The 20,988-nt window shown below is 35.1% G+C and overlaps 1 protein-coding gene across 1 annotated transcript in view; it reads left to right on the top strand.

Moving 5' to 3' along the window:
- Positions 1 to 2,208: 2,208 nt before the first annotated feature.
- The window catches only part of LOC132707675 (cilia- and flagella-associated protein 43), a 41,728-nt gene continuing 22,948 nt past the window's right edge, over positions 2,209 to 20,988 (top strand). The window contains exons 1-11 of the mRNA XM_060679599.1: positions 2,209 to 2,239; positions 3,124 to 3,392; positions 6,035 to 6,197; positions 8,831 to 9,047; positions 9,104 to 9,223; positions 10,416 to 10,694; positions 11,971 to 12,213; positions 12,265 to 12,582; positions 14,462 to 15,339; positions 17,669 to 17,906; positions 17,962 to 18,144. Coding sequence (XP_060535582.1) covers positions 2,214 to 2,239; positions 3,124 to 3,392; positions 6,035 to 6,197; positions 8,831 to 9,047; positions 9,104 to 9,223; positions 10,416 to 10,694; positions 11,971 to 12,213; positions 12,265 to 12,582; positions 14,462 to 15,339; positions 17,669 to 17,906; positions 17,962 to 18,144 — 2,934 coding nt within the window. The 5' untranslated portion in view covers positions 2,209 to 2,213. The remainder of the gene's footprint in view (positions 2,240 to 3,123; positions 3,393 to 6,034; positions 6,198 to 8,830; positions 9,048 to 9,103; positions 9,224 to 10,415; positions 10,695 to 11,970; positions 12,214 to 12,264; positions 12,583 to 14,461; positions 15,340 to 17,668; positions 17,907 to 17,961; positions 18,145 to 20,988) is intronic.

The raw sequence follows: 20,988 nt of genomic DNA, 5'->3' as shown, positions 1-20,988 counted from the left end.
ACAAAGAAAGCGAATGATTTTTGTCAATTAATTTATTTTATTTATATATTTGCGATTTTTATACAACTTAAAGTCGTTTCTCGCATCCTGCTCGCCAACGCTTTCTGTTTCTCCAGTCCCCTTCTTGTAGATTTCTTTGGGTCAATGTGTTTCTTATACCGTCTCCCCATGTGGTTCTGGGACGTCCTCTTTTTCTTTTTTTTGGAGGAAACCAATTCAATATTTTTTTTGGCCATCTATTATCCGGCATTCGACATACGTGGCCGTTCCATTTTAAACTTTTGGCTTCGATAGTGTCAACAATGGTGGTGTCTATCTTCATTCTTTGTTTTATCTCATTGTTACTTATTTTGTCTAGCAGTGTTAGTCCACAACAGCGTCTCCAGTAGTCCATTTCCATTGCCACTAATCTTTTGCGTAAATAATCAGTCATTTCCCATACTTCGGCCCCATAGGTTGTAATACTTCCTTCTTCTTCTGTTATTAAATCTTCTTCTGTAAGTGAGCTATCTAAACTTATACTCTCGTCTTGACTCTCTCTTATAAATTCTGGGCGATTTTCGGTGAACAGTTGCTTATAATGGCATACCCACTCACTTGGCTGTATAAAGCTGATAGGGACTCTTTCTTTTCTGTCTGTTCTCAGTGATTTTAAAGTTCTCCATGCTTCACCGGATCTAATGTATCCTATTTGCTGATCGATTTGCATGCATCTGTTGTCCCATAAATCATTTTTCGCTTTTCGTACAGCTTTTTTAACCTCATAGAAGCAGCGAGAATAGTATCTTCTATCTTCTGTTCTATTTGTAGTCAGCCAGGTGTTATATGCTTGTTTCTTTTCTAATATCAATTGTTCAACGTCTTCGTCCACCATTCGGTGATCCTATGTGAGTTATTTGTTTGTTTTTCTCCCAAGGCCTCCATTGCTATTATAGGCATTTAAACTAAATGAATATGTTACATTACTGAGTTTTAAATTTAACCTGAGTGTATATTCCTCTTTTAGACCATCCAATTTATAATTAATAATTTATTTTGCTTGGTGATAAAACTTAATTTTCGAAACACACCTCGTAGACAGTTCTCTGGATATTTGGTTGTGAATTTCCATGGTAATACGTTTCTTAGCAACGGAATTTGTTAGTACGCGTTCATTGTCCAAGCGCTAATTTAGGCTTTTGCAAATGCAGAAAAATAGAACATTGTAAGTACAAAACATTTCTCTGAAATACAACTGTAAATCCCTAAAGAAGACAATTTCGTCGGTACATTATTTTCTAGTAAAGACAATGGAATCTTAATGAGTAATGTATTAGAAAAAGACAATTACCAATTGGGTTGCCTCAAGCAACAGCAAAAAGTGGAAATTTTGTGGTTTTTCATTAACTTGCGTTTATATTTTAGTCCGCCGGTTTTCAAGTCATTTTATCATATACATTGCTGACTATTTATCGTTTAAATTTAAGTTTTTCAAAACAAAAATTCTTGGCAGCATAATCTTAGGAAGCTCTTTTTAGTCCTCCATATTTGTCTTTCCCTGACATTTTTTGACACCATTTTCATTTTAATGTGTTCTTTAGTGTTTTGGGCTTTATAGCAGTTGAAATATGCATAAGCGTTTGAATATTTAGTGGAATCTTTGCTAAATTAAAAGAAAGGATAGCAGGAGACCAATGCTACCGCTATCCAGGAGGTTTGTATAGTGTATGACGATTGATTTCATTGTTTTTTTAAAGAAAATGTGCCAATACCAACTTTAAATAGAAAGTTTAAAAAACAAGAACTTACTTTTGCAAAGAGCCCAGCATAGTTTTTCAACCAACCAATGTTTCATTAGTTCGAAAGGAAATGCAAAAAATTCTTCAATTCTTCAATACAAAGTGTAAGAACGCCACTGGACTTTCAAGGGAAGCGATTTATTTTCGTCCATGTAGGAAGTAAAAAAGGATTTGTTGGTGGAGCAAGCTTGGTGTTTTCTTCCAGATCAAAATCTGCAGCTGGCGATATGTGTCATAGCATTTTATCAGAAAAGGATCCCTGTAAAAGTTCTTTTAGGAAAGAGATCACCGACTGGTTGGATATAAACAAAATTGACATAGTGAAAATAAATCCCAGTCGAAATAAATATGTGGTCATGAAGTACTTCGTAACCCTCCATGCCAGTGTAAATTCAATGCTATTATGTTAATACGGTCGCCTGCTAAACAGTGGGAATGAAGCTCTGCAAGTTACACCCAAGGTTTGGAAAAACTGTGCGGTACATACCAATGAAAATATTTTTAATGTAATAGAGCTGATTTTCCTGATTTCAGAAAGTGATACTGAAAGCGAACTTTGTGACTGAGCTTTAAATGAAAAAATTTAAAGACTCTCATTTAGAACGAATTAGTTTACACTTAACCAAAAGTAATTTTTTGTTGAAAATAAATTGAATTTTTGTTAACTAAAAATATCCAAAAACAATCTATCACAATTATGAATCTGCGACAAAACAACTTACCAGCCTTGAATAATAATAATAATAATTTTCGGGCTAAAAGAAATTTAAATTCATCAAAATATTTTTATGTTCTAGAATTATTACCCAATACTTTTCGTTTTTAGACTATTGTAAAATATAACTCTTGTGACTAGACAAACTTTACCTTTAAGCTAAACTTACGTTGTACAGAATATAATTGAATCACGAAATATAAGGAAACTAAAAATATCTAAAATAAACATTAACCTTAACCTAACCTTACCTATTAACCGCTGTCGTCATATGTCATAACATAACCTCGTGATCTTACCTTATCACCGAAGTACGTCCATTTGTTAGCTAATACAATTTATTATGTGACGTAACTGTCATCTTTTGTGATTTTCACTATAATTACTATGATATACATGGTTATACACGCCATAGTGCAGTGTTAAGAACAAAAAAAGCACCTTTATGTTATTGGATTCTACCATCAAAAAAGTGGCTAATGTTTTGCGATTAATTTGAGTTTTGCCAAATTAATCAATAGATCATATTTTATAACTCAATTAAAAACAACTTGCCGTGCCAAAAATGCATCCTAATCTAATAACAACTACACAATATTTATTTATAAAAAACGTTGGTTGAAATTTTAGATGGACGAAAATCGGTATAATCAAGGAAGTGTGTTTCATGGGTCGCGACATCGTACTGTTCTCGGCTGGTTGCTTCATACAGTTCATTGAAATTAATACAGGCCTAGAAAATCATCTCACCGTCAACAATCGTGGAGCGAACGGCGATGGTGTCACGTGCGTGCGCGGCCATCCGACTCTGCGTCTCTTCGCATACGCCGAAAGTTGCCAGACTCCTAATTTATACGTCACCAGCTACCCAGACTTTCAGGTGGTTGCCAAGTTTTCTGGTAAGTTTTATTTTTGCGGAAATATGAGCATTTAAAAAAAAATCTACTGTTAGCAACGCAACTTCTTTGGACAGTCTTCATTCCCTCTTGCAAGAGGGTTTAAATTTATAAGTAGTGTATATTATTATAAGGAAGAGGTTCATTCAAATTTATAATCTTCAGTAGGTCCTTTTTCTGAACAAGCAAGGTCAAGTTGACGTTATATACACTGACTTCCACAAAGCTGACTGAAAAAACGTCTCAAAAATTTTGTTTCCACGATTTCAGTGTTGAGGTCCTATATCTGGTTTACATTGAGGGCTCTAGATCAGATCCTTTTATTTCTGCGTCTAATGTGTCCCAAGGTTCTAACCTTGGACCACTTCTGTTCAATATATTCATAGACCATCTCATATTTTTGCACGGCACTGCATGACTCTACAGGCCAATATCAATATTGTCAGTCATTGGTGTACTAAACATAAATTGTTTCTTAACATCAGCACAAAAACTCCTATACTCTTTAATTACAGTATGGATGGTACCTTCCAGGATAGACTTGCTAGTGTGAACGGTTTCCAGTGCAATGATCACAATATTCACCAGTCTGTTTGGATCGAAATGCTATAGTTCAAGTCATAGTCGCTTCAACACAAAAAATACCTGCGTGTGTTCTTACCATTAACATGGAGTTCAAGAAATTCAAAAGGGCAAGCCAGATCGCTTGTTATTTAGCGAATGGTGAAAAGTTGATTTTAAGTGCAACTGTGAGTGACGCTCCACAACTGGGTGGTGTTAGTCATAAAACAAATTTTTAACATTAGGAGAGAAGCGGAACAGAACAATGGCGATTTTAAATATCCTATCAAATGCAGGGTTGTTTATTTATTATAATTATTTATTAAAAATGACTTTTGAAGAGAAATTTATTGAAATTGCGAAATGTTATCCGATTATATACGATTTAAGTCATAAAGACTAATACTAAATATAAAACGAAAAAACAAAACCTGCGAAGAAATAGGATTAGAACTGGGAGCCGAAAATTGTAAGTGTTGTAGCATATATTAAAAAAAAATCTGATTTGGGTAAAAGAAATGGTATTGACATACTTAACATCCTTTGGATATTACTGTACGTAAAATATTAGTTATGCATAGTTATTTCATAGCCAGAGACAGATTTTGAAAGACTCTTGTTCTGGCAGTTCCAATTCTTCAAAATACCTATCATCACCTCTACTGTAAAATAGAAAAAACGGGTTTTCTGATAAATATTCCAAATTAATCTATATCAAAATTAGTTTTAACGTAATCTACTCTAGCTAGGGAAACTTTTTGGTTTGAACTATGTTTTTCTATCTTGTCAAATTAAGGTTGGGGGAAGGGTCCAATATTGATTTAGAAAAAGTTGAACAACTTTTTTTTAGAGTATTTATAGGAGCTTCGACTGGCACGTCAATAGCACGATATTAATTCTTTGCAAGTCGGTAGGGAGCGCTTCATATCAAAAACAGCTATTTTTATCATTTCCTCGAAAATTTCAAATGTAATGGTATGAATATTTTTTGCCAGGATGAAAGAGCGTAAAAAATACATTCCAAAATTAAAAAAAACTCTAGTAGTCCTGGTACTATTGCTATGCTACGGTTGGAAAACATGTTTCATAAACATATTATTATTTATATCTCAAAGGGGAACAAAGATATTGCCAGACCGTTTCCACTACTTGCTTTCGTCCTAGGTAAAAATATTTATACCATCATATTTAAAATTTTCTAGAAAAAATCATAAAACTAGCTGTTTTTGAATGAAGCGCCTCCTGCCGACTCGTAAAAGAATCCTGAACGCGACATGCCAGTGGCAGCTCCTATATATTTTTGGTGGTTATGCCCCCTAGCGGCAATTTTGGTTGTTGGACTAACGGGTCCTGAGATATGGCGGGCGTCTTTATTAATGGTACCTTCACTATATTCCGCAGTTATATCAAAGAACATTCACATTGCTATCGTGGAATGCTGGAACTTTGTTATGGTTGTTGGTTTTTTCTCTATTGGACGGTACCAAAATGTCGATTATAAGCAGCACCAATCGCCGCCAGGAAAGATTTTTGCGTAGAGATTAAAATGTAAAAAAAAATATTATATTAGAGTTAAAAGGTGACTGGGAGACGTTGACGTTATGAAATTATCCACAGTGGATCCATAACAAACATAACCTAAACCGAGTAAATGGAACGTCATTTCCATACTTACCAAACATTGTTCTTAAACCCGAAGGGATTTTAGCGCATTTCTCAATTCTCATATTCCACTAATCTACAATAGAGGATTAAAAAATTAAAGAAAAAATAATTGTGACAAAAGTAAGAGAAGTAGGACTAACTTTGAGGCATCTAAAGATAGACCTCATTGTCCTCTAATAAATGTTTTCACATTCTTAGGAGAATGTCGATATAATAAAATAAAATCAAAGTTGAATGAACCAAAATAATCAAGAACGATTTTTGTGTGAGGGATTTTCGTTATAGCAAAAAGAATTCTAATTCATTCTTCACATTATAATGTAGTTTCAAGATATTTTATGGGTATAATGCGTATAATTTATGGGTATCAATGTTCTTCGTAATACGTAACCAAAAATCGTTTATATTTATTTGTTCAGGTGGACCGAAAGAGGGTTACAAGTGCCTGGCGTTTTCCGAAACGTCTCTGCTCTTCTCTTTAGGAGAAATGCCCCATTATACCGTAACGGCGTGGAACTGGAGAAGTTTCGAAAAATTCGCTGAAAGCAATAACGAATTGCTTTATGAAAATCAAATAATAAGGTAATGAAACAAACAAAACTGGATAAAACAAAATACTGGATAAAAATCTTGAATGGGACAATTTATTTCTTTTATTTTACTGTGCTATACTATGCTATGGGATTCTAATATGTGGAGATGGACATGGATGTAGACGAAAACTAATGTTTTTACATTTTATATACTGGATTTTAATGGCTTAGACCGAAAAATCGATTTTTATGTGTATATTTTTAGCTCATCGAGAAGAACATAAAGTTACCATTCGGCATACTTGATATTTTGCTAGAATCGTTTTGGAAAAAATAGACATTTTTGACTTTTGACAGTACCACCGTAAGATTGATGGAAAATGAGTGAACAAAATCTGATTTTGGTTATAAACACTCTTATGAAATCATATATTTTTTTTATGTTATGTCCAATAATTTTTTCATAAAACTTACAAAGAAAAAAGCAAATGCAAGGCATTCCTTTTCGAAAAAAAAATTAGAGAAATAATTTAGTATATATTTTGTAAACAATTACACTTTAAATAATAAAAACACGACGAATTTTCGTTTGCACAGCCTTAAATAAAATGCATATCTGCCATTTCTGTATTAATGTAATTCACCATTATTCAATTAAAACTCTTATTATTGAACAATTAAATTATTAGAGAATAAATTTTCGATAACACGAGTAACACAAATAAAGTCAAGCTAATGTCAAGAAAAAGAAGTGACAGCAGTCAACTAGATTGCAATACTATGTCATTGCATAAATTTTTTAATTAAACATCATTAAGAAGAATGGTTAATGATTAATTCAATCCCCTTCATTGGCTAAAAAAAAGGAAAAATAAAGAGAATTATTGTGCTTGTTTTCGTTTCTAAGGTTAAGATAAAAACATTATTTTTCGGCCATATTTGTACAGCTATATCTCCTTAGTGGTTGGTTTTTGATCATTTTTATTACAAGTTTTTTGCATGCGTTTTTAAACACCTTGTCTATATATTTTCTATTTAACCCATTTTGTCCACCCATTTTTTGTCACATCCAGGAAATATTTTACGTTTTCGATCCTCTTAAATATGATTCTGAAATGCATTGTAATATGTACAAACAAAACAATGGATAAGCTGGAACAAAGTTTAAATATAAATGATAGAAGAACAAGCAATTACATGAATAGAATTTTTAACTATCGCTACAAATATTTATTCTTACAATTTAGGATGACGAACTTACCATAAATATTTTTGGGAACAGACGGTTATACGACAAAATACAGTTATATACAGGGTGTTAAAATAATACTTATACATAATGGTTGCAAAGGTACATTACAATCAATAGCCTTTCAAAAAAAAAAAAAAAAACAGAAGAGGGTGAAAAAAACAATTTAAAAAACTTTTTTCAAATCTTCTGGATTTCTCAGCCTCTGTTGTTGTTGAATGGAACATGCTGACGTTTTGCCAGTCGTCCTGTTGACTTCTTCACAGTTCATATGAAACTGACACTGACAACCGACGCAGGAAGAATATTTGCAAATAGTATTACAGTAGCCTATGGAAGTTTCTTTGCAAAAAAAAGTTTGATTTTTGATTGTCTTCAATAAGCTTAAATATTTTATTGAATTTTGTTTCGAATCAGGAGTAAGTAACCACAAAATATTTTGTTCTGGCCTCAGAGAATAAAAAAATCTTGGAATTGTGACATATGTTAGACAAAAGGACATGATCCGCATTTTAACCTATACACATCTGGACGCTTCGTTTTATTGTTTTTTAAAAATTTTCCTAATGTGTTGTTGGTTCTGAAAGCCATTTTTGAACCACATTTTGGTAAATGTTTTGAAACTTTTTCGCCAGGTTCTCCTATGTATGTAATTGTTTTAAATTGTTCTTGTTCTGTATTAAGTTTCGTATAAATCCACACAACAGTCCAGACAACAGTAAACTCTATTTATCCGAAACCTAATACGGAACACGAACAATTTAAAACAATTAAATACATTGGAGAACCCACTGAAAAAGTTTCAAAACATTTGTCAGAATGTGGTTTAAAAATAGCTTTCAGAACTAACAACACAATAGGAAAATTACTAAAAAACAATAAAACGAAGTGTAAAAAATCTTGAAAATCAGGTGTGCCTACAGGTTGAAATGCGGATCATGTCCTAAAATGTATATTGGACAAACAGGTAGATCCTTCAAGAAACGCATTAACCAACATAAAAGAGCGTTTAAAAACAATAGTCTAGATTCTAATTATGCTACACACTTAAACACAGAAAAACACATTTTTGACGACAATTTTGATATTTTACAAAAGTAGATGGAGATTAACAAAATGAAACATTCAATTTTAATGGATGGATTTAAATACCTCTCCTGTGTTGAACATAAATTCTCACAACAACATTAATTAAGGTTTTATGGTCATTTTTCGGTATATATAGTAGCAGGTACTTTGTAAATATTACATTTGATAAAGACACGGTGTTGTCGAAACAATTGTCATGTCAAAATATGAACTTTTAGTTCTTATTTATTTTGATAAATGGATTTTCATCAAGTAAAAGCCCACCTCAGTTCAATTATTAATTTTAGTGTGGTGTGGTGTGTGGAAATGAATCGAACCTGTTCTGATCGTCTGGATTTCCTTAGGTGCAGCTCCGGTAGACCAATGTACTTGGCCCAGTTGGGCATAGGCTCTAACAAGTTGTTTATTTGGGACGTGTTCACCGTTTGCAAAAGTTCGATATTCACCAAACACGAAGTGAAACTCGGCCATCTGAAACCGGCCCCCTTTGAGGATATAATGTGGACCATGGAGGGTGGGAACGCGTGTTACGTTATCGACAGGACAGGTGCCATTTACACCGTAAGCAGTACTTGGTACTTGTGATCCCAACCATTACTGATATTCACCAATCGCAGATCGATAGAGACTTTTTTTTGGAATTGGTGATTGATTTCTCGACGATGGGTCCTGTTCCAACATCCCTATGCTGGTTCAACCATGGAATAACGGTATCGGGACCAAACAATCAAATTCGGGTGATTATATTGCATCTATGCATTTTATTAATAATAAAATGGTATTTTATTAACACACTTCCAAAATTATATCTAGATTCCAGAATATTTTACAAGTTTGTTGACTTTAAAAACGTATAAACTTACGAAAGTTCCTGATCACTATCAATATTATAAACAACTCCGAAATTAGACCATATGTGATAGAATTTAACAGGTGTTCTGCGACAATGTGTATTCCGAACCACTCTGCGTTGAGTTAGATGTACCACAAGGTAGCATCTTGGGTCCCTTGTTGTGTGCAATTTATGCGTTTAGCTTTGTAAGGACTTTAAAATATTGAAATGACGCTGTTTCTTCGTAACAGGTTCAATTTTGTTTATTTGCTACATTTTTTGTTTTTTTTTAAATTGCTTTGCTGGATGTGTGCGTTTTGTGAGGCCTTTGTTGGCCCTACAATTGGTACCATCTAATATTTTGTAATGTAATATTTGGCACAACATTTATTATTATTATTAACTAAAGGATGACTTGCATTTAAATATACCACATTTTGTTGGGAGCCTTTTTTTATGTGTTTGTTAGAATAAGTGCTAGTGGAAAAACCTTTAGAATCAGTATATGAGCCGTTTATTTTGAATGTCAATTTAAAAATATACGTATTGGATATTAATAGTGTACAACTGGTATTTATCTATTTTAGTTCAAACCAAATAACATGTCAAGAACACATTGGCAACATTTATGTAAGAACAATTAGCAAAATAAAACTCGTCGTTTCCGTTTCTTCTAGTTGCCAATCTTACCGTCTCAATTCTTCTTCTTTTTCTTAACTTGTGACAGTATACTTTACCCTAAATGCAACTGGTACAAGGTATTGGGAGCACCACAAAATGAAGGGATAATTTTTGTGGACTGTGCAATTTTGTTGATACTAAATTTTTTTTCTCATTTGATTTATAATAAAATTATTTTAAAAATTTTTGATATATGATTTTGAGATAAAAAAAAGGGTTGACGGCGTTCATGGATAATATTTAAAATCCTAATACTACAATATCTAGTATTAGCTCCCGAGTTCGCCAAAAACGTCAACTTTTGAACTTCTTCAGAGATTTAACTCGCAACATTAGATAATAGATAAGTAAGCGTATCGTTAATTATATCCTCTTGCTTTAATTTTTCGTTTAATTTTATCACTTATTACTTTTAGCACTACAAGAAGACAGGAGCGAACTGGAATTGCGACTGGAGTTTCACAACCCAGAGCAGAATGCGGAATTTGATATGCAACAAAGGTGAGAAAATGGTGGCCGTCAGTGAGATGAACGAAATCGTCACTTTGTCGACTACAGAAGATGAGACCACGTTTGTTACGAAGCAGAATTCCAATTTCGACGACATTTGTTTGATTTATCCCTGCGGACAGTTCGCAGTGGCACTGTGTAATGGAAATAATTTAAACGTGTATAACATCAAGCGGGGAGACCTGGTAAATATGTGTTATACGCATTTGTAACTTAGTTTATTATGTTCCGAACAGGGGTGATTATTAAGTGTTGAAAAAGATTAATTTCGGATGGTAATTCATTTTTTATGCACCTGTATATAAAGTACATAAACATAAGTTGGTCAAGGGCCTAAATTTATTTCGAAACGGTTCAATTAATGTTTCAGGGTATACTTCAACCAAAAATATAGTGCTTTTACAACCGACCCCGTGATTAACTTTGCCTACTGTTTATTACTCAAAATCCGCAACCCTTTATACAACACCCTGCCGAGCAGACTCTTAGCAAGTTGTGATTTGTAATAATCAGCACACATAACGTTTCTGGCAACCAGGTTGACATCATTACCAATAGTACTACTTTCATTAATAGTTCACAGAAAAACTACACCCACATACCTTTATGCATTATCATAAAACTCCCTTGTTTCCAGAGCTGTAAAGAAAATGAATCCGAAAGTAACCCCACACTTGCCACTGTTGCCCTTCCTTAATTTGAGAACAATACTAACACATGAAAAGTTCTTGAGAAATGTTATGTTATTATAACCAGATTTACCACATATTAGATCCATCAAAGACTAAAAGAACGTCAAAGATCATTTATCCTACGACAAATAAAGTCATCAATAGTTCCAGAAGAATGTATAAAAATCTGTTCTCTGTGCCCCGAACCGGCGGCACATTTTTGAGGCCGGATAATATTCGAACAGTTCAAGCTGCGGCGTTGAAAATTTTCCACGTTCAAATATTATTCGATCCGCATCGGCTTGAAAACGATTAAGGCTATCCGTCATCGGCGGCCATTTTGTTGGGTATTTGTTGCTATTCCTCGGGAAATCGCTGTGAAACATAGTAATTACCCTAGAGTTTACATTTTTTGGTAGAGATTGGGTATGCCAAAATTAATTTTAAGAAATTTTCTTTTTTTTTTTCCGGGACTGAAAAAACTCGAGAACCGACGAAGAAATTCTAGAACCAGAAGGTGTGAGCGATTTGGGCAAAAAACTAAAAATTGACATTTTTTGGGGTAAACTCTTCTTGGAGTGAAATATTACCCCGCAAAACAACCAACGCAATCGTATGAGCCAATTGAGACTAAAAAATGCGTATATTACTGCAATACATATTGCACAAGGTCGCGATATATTTGACCAAACCCTTCAAGTCAAGCTAGCAAATAGCCTGGATATGTCGAATCAGATTAAATAGACACGTTAAAGTAGTAGGAAAATTTTAAAGCTTTACGAACTTTCAGATATCCGTAACAGTTTTGGATATAACCGTTTCGGCGATGGCGGAAAATCCAGAGTTGCCTTGCGTCGCACTGGGAAGTCAGCACGGAATTCTGCAAATTATGTCGTTTTATAACGAAACGAAACCAACCGCCTTGGCTAAATTCGATTTAACAGATTGCCCGCTCCATACCGTTAAATATTTCGAAACAGGCAACTTGCTGGTGGCGGGAAATCTAGATCTCGGAGAGTTTTACGTCATTAAGGTATAGGTTTGAGGTATCGCGCGATGTTGTCACTTGATAACACCGTTTCAGGGGCACCCGGGCTCAAAGATCAACGTCCTTCTCAGCGTAAACGCAAAGTTACAAGTAATAGATCACTTTTTGGTCGCTTCGAGCGATGTTATGCGCTTTTTCGTTTTGCCCGTGACATCCGACACCCGTTATGCTGGAAATCAAATTATACGTTATTGTATAGTCAACTCGGAGATTGTAAACGTCAAAACGTTCGAATGCGATGACGGCGTCTATTACAGAGGACTTATCGGCTTCAAAGGGCCGGATAGAGATAAATTGTTCTACGCTTTGCCGTTCGATTCGAGACTTATTCATTTGATGCTTACCAAGAGGGGCGTAAGTAATTCCGTTTGCGCTGCCATCTGTCAATGAGAAGAGAAACCTTTGGTTAATTTGATCTGTAATTTCGGTTGTGCTACAGCTAATAACTGATCTAGATATATCACTTAAACCGCTTCGATTTATGTCTAATATATTATACTTTACCTTGTTTTTACAAGAACTCTGCAATATTTAGTTTGTAGAAATAAATAAATTCGAATTTATGATCTCTGCATCTGTGCCGCCATCTGTGGAGTAGTGGCGAAACGTCGGTGTTTGGTTAGTTCTCTACCCATGTGAGTTAAACGAACATCATATATGCTTAAAAATAATCTATTTGAGAGCGATGTTTCGTGATAACTGTTTAGATTATTATATGAATTGAGACAACACTGGCAATCCACATTGATCCAAAACTAAATAAGAGAGACAAATTTTGACGGGCCAGGTGCACGAGCATCATACAAGTGGGAAATATGTAGCTTAGGTTGATCTGAAATTATATTAATAGAAAGTCATTTATGTCAATAGAAATTTTGTAGGCGGCGACGGCATAAATAGTAAGAGATCAGCAGATTAGTGTGTTTTTTGGTTTAGAATTACTGCTAATTTCATCAGTATGCTGGATATATTGGATTTATTGTTCGTTCCCTGACACTGGAGCACATGAACCAGTAGACAACGTTTCCAAAACACACCAATTGAAAAATAACGCTATTCATTACAGCCTTTCATTTAGAGTAATTCTGATTCATAGTGACTGCATTAAAGATGGCGGAAATGAGTAATAAATTGGGTTAAGATAAGATAGAGAGATGTTAGACCCTTAATAAACTATTCAACGGCATAAAGAAATTCATACCGCGGCACTCATACTATTTCCGGAATTATTTTTTTGCGATTTTGTCAAAAGCTCCACCTGGTGGCAACGTAAACAATTAGAATCGCACCAGTTAGTACAGAAAAGTCCTTTTCAACGAGATTTTTAAAATGCGTTAACTCTTTAAAACCTTATTAAATAAGAAACGATTTTTTATCAACTTTAAGATAGCCCTCACTGTAACTATGGTTAATATTTGACATTTTCAACTCAAATCAAATCAATCAAATCAAACTTACTGACTTTCCTTTTGTTCAGGGCTTAACTAAAACAGGCTAGTATTCTACTCTGTACCTGCTTATATATTGTTTGTGGGGGCGGAGCTATAGGAGGGGCATGAACATTGTCTCGGACAACCGATTCCCATATTAGTCCATATTGGGCTTGAGGTCAAGAATCCCTCCAAAATTTTTTTAATCCTTTAAACGCTATATACCATTATATACATTATATTATATATTACATTATATACATTATATACATTATATACATTCAAAACATCACTGCACATCAAAAGTTCTTCGGAAATATAACGTGAAAATTAAAATTACCATTTGTCCAAAAATATCTCAATATCTTCGCGATTAAAGACAAAATTCCGTTCGAGATAATAGTGGTTAACAGCATTCCATACATAAGCCGTATAGAATACACAATCTTAACTATTCTCAAAGAACATCTTTTAGCTCCGCCCCCCACAGAGTAGTACAGAGTAGAACGCGATGCAGTCAAACTCTGAGGATGAATCCAGAAGATTTGTAAATAGTGTTATAGTAGCCAGCGGAAGTTTCTTTGAAAAATTAGTAAGGCTTAGAAATAATGTCACAGTATTTCGTCCTTGACAGTTTTTTAACATCGAGGACCATCCATTTCTTTAATATCGTAGCTCGTCGGCCTTATTGGGACGCACTTATGAAAATGCTGTTCTACAGTTTACAATTAACTATCAAAATAACATAGTTCAATCAAGCTTGGCAAAGTTGTTTCTTCTTCATTTTAACAAGCCGTTTTTAGGATCCCGTTGTGAGGGTAATCGAGAAAATTCCAAGCGGACATCAGCTAAAAGAATTCGCCATCGATTTGACGAAACATTTCGCCATGAGCTGGAGTTGCTGCGGCGTCGTCATAATTAGAACCAACGATTTTAAAGTACCTGTCGGGAATACGCTGACCCACCATCGATACTTGCACGGAGTAAAGAAAGCCAGAATCGATCCTTCGGGAACCTTAGTCATGTCGCTTGGCAATGAAGGAGTGCTTTGCGTCACGCGGTTGGCAGATAGGGAACCGGATCACTTATTGAATAGACGCAACATGGAGTTAAAGGAGTCTACGAAGTACGCCTTGATGTTTAAAAGTCCTACCATTTGTTGCGAGCCGGAAGAAATGTATCGCGGGAATACCTGGAAAGATGTACAAAGACTACGACAAATAGCAAGAGAAGAAGAGCTGTGCAAACTGGAGAAAAACGCGGTCTGGAACGAATTTAAAGACATTCAAAGGCAACTCCGAGAGTTGGTGACGCGTAACCTGGAAGGACCGGAGAACGAGAAGATAGATCTAACAGAGTTCTATTTGGACACGGCGTTGTACAACGTAATGCAGCAGAACAACAAGGAGGATTGCAAGAGAACGGAAACTTACCTCAGATGTTTGATCGTCGCGCAAGATAAAGTCTCCGATTATTTGATCAAAAATTATTGGGACAAAATGGGCGTCATTTGGCAGCAAATACACGGATTCTTCAGCGCTACGAAGGCAACGAAATATTGTCTGTTGCCCGAGGACGAGAAGAAGCTGAAGCGGCTGGCGTGGGCCGAAGAACAAAGAAAAGTGGAGCAATTTTTAACCAGTCAAGATTCGTTTGAGCCGTGGGTTATGGTGTCTAGGGAGTTAGTATATGCCTTCCGTAGTATGGTAAAAGTTTATCGAACGTGTTACATTTTGACATGACAGACACAATTCAAGCCGTAGTAGTCTAGTCCGTCTCAATCTTCATCGTGCTGGCCTGTGCCTATTTTTGAGGTACTTAAATTCCATTTTACAAACAATTCTTGGAGGGTGGCACGGTTTATATTTATATTGGTCTCATTTTCTTCTAGCTTCTTTTTCAATATATTTTGCTTCTTATAAGGTCCTGATCACTATTGTCTATACGGTAAGTTTTGGAAATCACTACGTTTGTTTCTTTTCTTCAATTCTCCGCTATCAATAATATCCCTTATCGTTTTTCTAAGTAGACAGGTTTCTTTTAAAGTTTCCTGTTTAATAAGTCCTCTACCGATTAAAGTTTAAGAATAAACATTCAAAGTTTTATTGGAGAGAGTCCGTCGAAAGTCAACACGACGAAGATTGAGACTATAATATATCCGAAATCATCAAATTGGTCACATGTTTGGTAATGTAAAAACTTCGCTCAACATCTACGAAATAGACGTGTTTACAGAAATAGTCAATTTTACGAAAAAAAAAACATATAATGTGCTTAACGCTTTAAGTTCACTGCAGCGCAATGCAGAGTCATTGGTCATGACGTCAGCGCTTGTATCGAGACCGAAAAACGGCCAAACCTTTTTGCATCTGTAATATTAGTTTGCGGTCTTTTACGAAATATTTTTTATTATTTTTCCAGTAGCAAATCTTTACGGACATTTTCTTTCTATACAAATCAGTAATTTATGATGTTTTTAGTTTATATTAATGATTTCTCTGACCATATGGATCCTGTGTAGGTGACTCCATTTAAAACATTAAACTCCGATATAGAAACTCATATAATGGCGACACAGTGTGCAAAAGAAAATATCCATCAGAAGTTTACAGCCAAACCCCTAAAATTAAATGAAGATATAACTCACCCGTTAAATATAAATATTTCTAAAGGAAAATCTGCCAAGATATTGGGATTAGGCTCTCTTGGAAAGACCATATTGCTTATTTAGGTGTTAACTTTTCGTTACAATGGTGTTCATATGATGTGGGGAAACTCCACAGAATGCATACAATTTTTCGGTATGCGGTTGGAATTATATCCAACTCGAGATATAGAGACCATTGCCAACCTCTGTTTCCGGAAGGTTAATTACACCAAAAGCGTAAAAAATTCCTTTGACCTAAGCTTATATAACCTAATTCCAAAACAGGTCACAAGTTTGCCATTTATAGTACATTATGCAACAAGTGCGGTAAACGGTATTTGACTCACGAGTTTATTTGACACGAGCGAAGCGAGCGAAAATACTTAGTAAAAGGCAGTCTTTTTTATAAGATAAAACTGCGTTTCCTGTTTTTATTTAGAACGCTTATTGGAATTAAAGGATAGGGAATGTATATTTCGGGATTTGTAATAAAAAACTATAAGCTACCAACAAATATGACTTCATTGTTTCTCAAAATATTCACCCTGATGATCAATACACTTTTGCATTAGATACAACTAATCATCCAAGCACTTTTCCCACATCGATTCGGGCACCTTCAAAACATTTTTTTAACGCATCATTGGCTTCTTCTGGTGTCAAACATCGTTGCCCACGTAATGTATTCTTACTGCATGAGAATAAAAAGAAATTATTAGATGCTAAATCAGGACTATATGGTGGATGGCTCATCAAATCAACATTTTTAATGCTCAAAAAGTTCTTTGTTTGCACTGATCGGTGAGAGGGGCTGGTTTTTCTATGTTCTTCGAAGATTTCCAGCAAACAAATGGCTGTGTACCACTTAGAATTGACTGTTTTACCTTTCTGAAAGACCCACACGCGAACAAATTCTTTTCGCGGCCAAATGTTCATGCAAAATTGTATGTATGCAGTTCCTACTAATTCCCGAAGATCACCAAAGCCTAACTGAGTAAACCTAACCTCAAAATGTCAAACTTCCCTACAAATATATTAGTCGCCAGATGGCAGGACTAAGTTAAGAAATTTCCAAAATATAAAAGGCAGCCCTCCTATATAAATTTGTTTGAAGCTATTTGACCAATTCAGTGAATATACTGTTGTTTTTTTTTAATAGAAATGCCTACATTGTGGAACTGTTGTTTGATACGTTGCCAATCTTACTGTGGCGATCATAGTCGTCCTCCCTTTTTTTTCGAATTTAAGCCAAAAAAATATCCATAACACCACACACACTCCCCCACCACCAACCACACAATTCATGGGTCTTGACGGTTGAAGTTCACGAACATCTTGGACTCCAATTGCATACCACTTTTAGGAAACTCCTAGAGATCCTCGGTAGACGCCCCGCTCTACCGAAAGAAGATTATTCCGGAATGGCGGCACTCAGGAGGCTGAAAGAATTGGAAGATCTCGATTCTCAAAAATCGTTGGAAACAAAAATCGCCCTCGACGGTTCCGTTTCCCAGCTCTACATTAACGTGAGTCCCGGTCATTACCAGCAGAGGCAGTTGGTGTCCTTTTATCAGTGCGATTTGCAACAAGCCGTTGCCGAGGTAAGGGTCGTATCGCTCAGTGAATTTTGCAGCGTTTGATCCGCTATGATCGCAGCAAGAGGTCACGAAGTTAAAATTCGAATACAACAAGTGCTTCGACAACATGCGAGCGGTCAAGGAAAGGGAAATGTACAATATAAAAGAAAAAAACGCGAGGTTGAGACATATCTTGTCGGAGTACAATTACTTTTCAGAAACGAAAGTCCACGTCGATATAGTAGACCCGGAATGGTCCATGGTGAGTAAAAAATGCTGATGTTGGCTTTGAACATTTCATATAAACTCCAGTCAGAGCAGTTGGGCAGTTACGTCATATATATATATATATATATATATATATATATATATATATATATATATATATATATATATATATATATATATATATATATATATATATATATATATATATATATATATATATATATATATATATATATATATATATATATATATATATATATATATATATATATATACGACATCCAGTAATGAACAAGTCAAGCTATAACGTAACTGCGCAATTGCTCTGGATGACTTTACCTTCCACGTCCTTCACATGGATATCTTCCGTTTCTTTGTTTGAAAAAGGGTGAATCAACGATGGAGCTAGAGATAGATTTACTCTTTATTTATATATTTTTATATGAATTGCATTTATCAGTTGATTAAATAATCAGTTGATTTAATGTTTTTTCATTTTTTTATATAGAGATTTTAGTGTTATTATTATTATAAAAAATATATATTAATATTATTAATTAATTAAATATGCAAGTCATTTTAGAAAATGATAATTTCTCTATCCTTACTTCAAAGCAAACACGTCTTTTTTCCGATTCTTTGGTCCTTAGCGATTTTTTGTTCTCCAAGATTTGACACACTGTATCTCTAAAACTAAACAAATAAGGCCACATTTTCATATGAAAAAAGAAACTTATTTTTGGACATTAAAATCTTCGTACCGAATTCTGAAACTCCCTGTAGAACAGATTACAGCAGCTGCTTTATGAACCCAACTATATTCATATTAACCGAGGTAACGAAAATACACATCTTTAACTAACCACAGAAATTACAGACTCCTGACCAATGTTGCGCAGCTCATCTACAGATGGCATCACAGGTCAAGTGCGATGTTTTCCTACTAAAATTTGTTTAGTTATCGCTGTTTAGTCCTAATTTCCGGAAAACTAACTAAATACACCATATAGATTCCTTTTATATTGCCAATCAGTAAAGACTTTACTTAGAAGCGCCACTTAAAATACATTTGAAATGAAATAACCACGAAATTTTGAATAAGATTCACTCATAAACGTATGGAGGTGGACTTGATGCCTTTTGGGTTCAGAGATGAGTACGATCACGTCAAGTGGACCCCCCCCCATTTATCACGTGATCATAAAAAAATAATTTTTTATGGAAATTTGATCCCTCGCTTTGGACACCCCAGCATAACTGATGAAAGCGTTGAAGAAGTGAAGCAAATATTAGAGAAGTGGCTGAAGAGGTCGACCTCTCTGTTGGCTCTTGTCATGAAGTTTTTTCCGAAGTTTGGGCATCAAACGTATAGCAACGAAATTTATTCCGAAACTGCTTAATTTCGAACAAAAGGGCAGTCGAAAGAGCAACGCACAAGAGCTGACGATGTCAATGATGCTCCAAAATCATGCCTCAGCCACCATATTCATCAGATATGCCCCCCTGCAACTGCAACTGGCTAAACGAGAAAGTGCTTCGAGAATTGGCATAAGTGTATTATTTCTGGATATCTGAGGGGATACATAAATAAATATTTTTTGATAAAACTTAAAAGTCAACTTACTTTTTGAACACGCGTCGTACATGGGGACTGTAAAGAGTTTCTTGTAGTTATATTTTCACAGGCTGATTAACTAACGAAACCATTACCGTCACCCAAATACCTGAAATTTAGAACTAAGTTCGGTTTAAAGTAATTATTTATCGGTCTGATCAGGATTTCCTGGATTCGCTTAATCCAAGCAACAAAAATTGGAGCAAATTTGTTATTATTCCCCAAGCTGCACAAGGAAGGTATTAGATTATAAAATAGACTGTAACTAATTTTATTTCCTTCAGATTGGTGTGCAAATTTTATATTTTTTATATAAATTTTTCCCGGTGGAAGATGCTCCTCCCCCGAAGCCCCTCGCTCGTAATTTCCAAAAACACGCCCGTCTGCCGGGGATCGAACCCGGGACCCGTCCTTGTTGACCGTCGACTTGAACGGCGAGCTAGCGAGCATATTGTAACTGAAGCGTAATTACATGTTATGCTTGCAGTTTTAAGTGTAATTTCGATTCGTCGAGTTTATCCCGACAAGATAAACAAACAAACCCTTGATGTTGATTTCCCAAACGGCCCGTAACGTCATCGCGTCGCCTGTGTCCTTCACCGCCGCAAATTGTTTAAGCGGAACCACCAGATAAGATGAGTAACCCGCACGTGTTTGCTTTGTCGCCGCCTACGCCGAATTTATAGTCAGGTTTCGTTTGTCGCCGGAAGTTGTTCAAACAAAACCTTCGTTTTAATTAACCAGGCATACTTGCTTGTTTGCTTGCTTCCTGATTGGAAAATAACACATTGCCTGAGACATATATTGCAAAGACTCTGAAGCTTTCAACAAGTTAAATTTATGAGACACGAGTTTTTCTATTTCCTCGTGGCCCGCCAAGCACCTTTAACTCCCCCTCCCACTCTGTATAAGCTGAGACACATCTGTCAAATTGATTTGAGTAGTGGATCATCTCCTTAGACTATGGTTAAATTTCAGTAGCGCCACAACACAATTTTATATATGGGGCAGTCAAAATATGACAAAAAAAAACACATAACCTCAATTTCTGCCTAAACTATACAAAATTTGAATAGGAATTTCTTAAGAAAGTTGCCTTTATTTTAACGAAGGATTCCAAAAATGTCGAAATATATGGGGCGTACTATTTAAGATTGTATCGAACTTTCTTTCGTATCTCGATAGAAAAAATTTGAGGTAGCTTCGCACCGTAATATCTTATTTATTTATTTATTTATCTAGCACTTGGCTATTTACATAAGC

This window comes from Cylas formicarius, unplaced genomic scaffold (assembly GCF_029955315.1).
Source record: "Cylas formicarius isolate icCylForm1 unplaced genomic scaffold, icCylForm1.1 PGA_scaffold_9__14_contigs__length_23061073, whole genome shotgun sequence".
NCBI classification, from domain to species: domain Eukaryota; kingdom Metazoa; phylum Arthropoda; class Insecta; order Coleoptera; family Brentidae; genus Cylas; species Cylas formicarius.
This window is presented reverse-complemented; position numbering and strand designations above follow the sequence as displayed.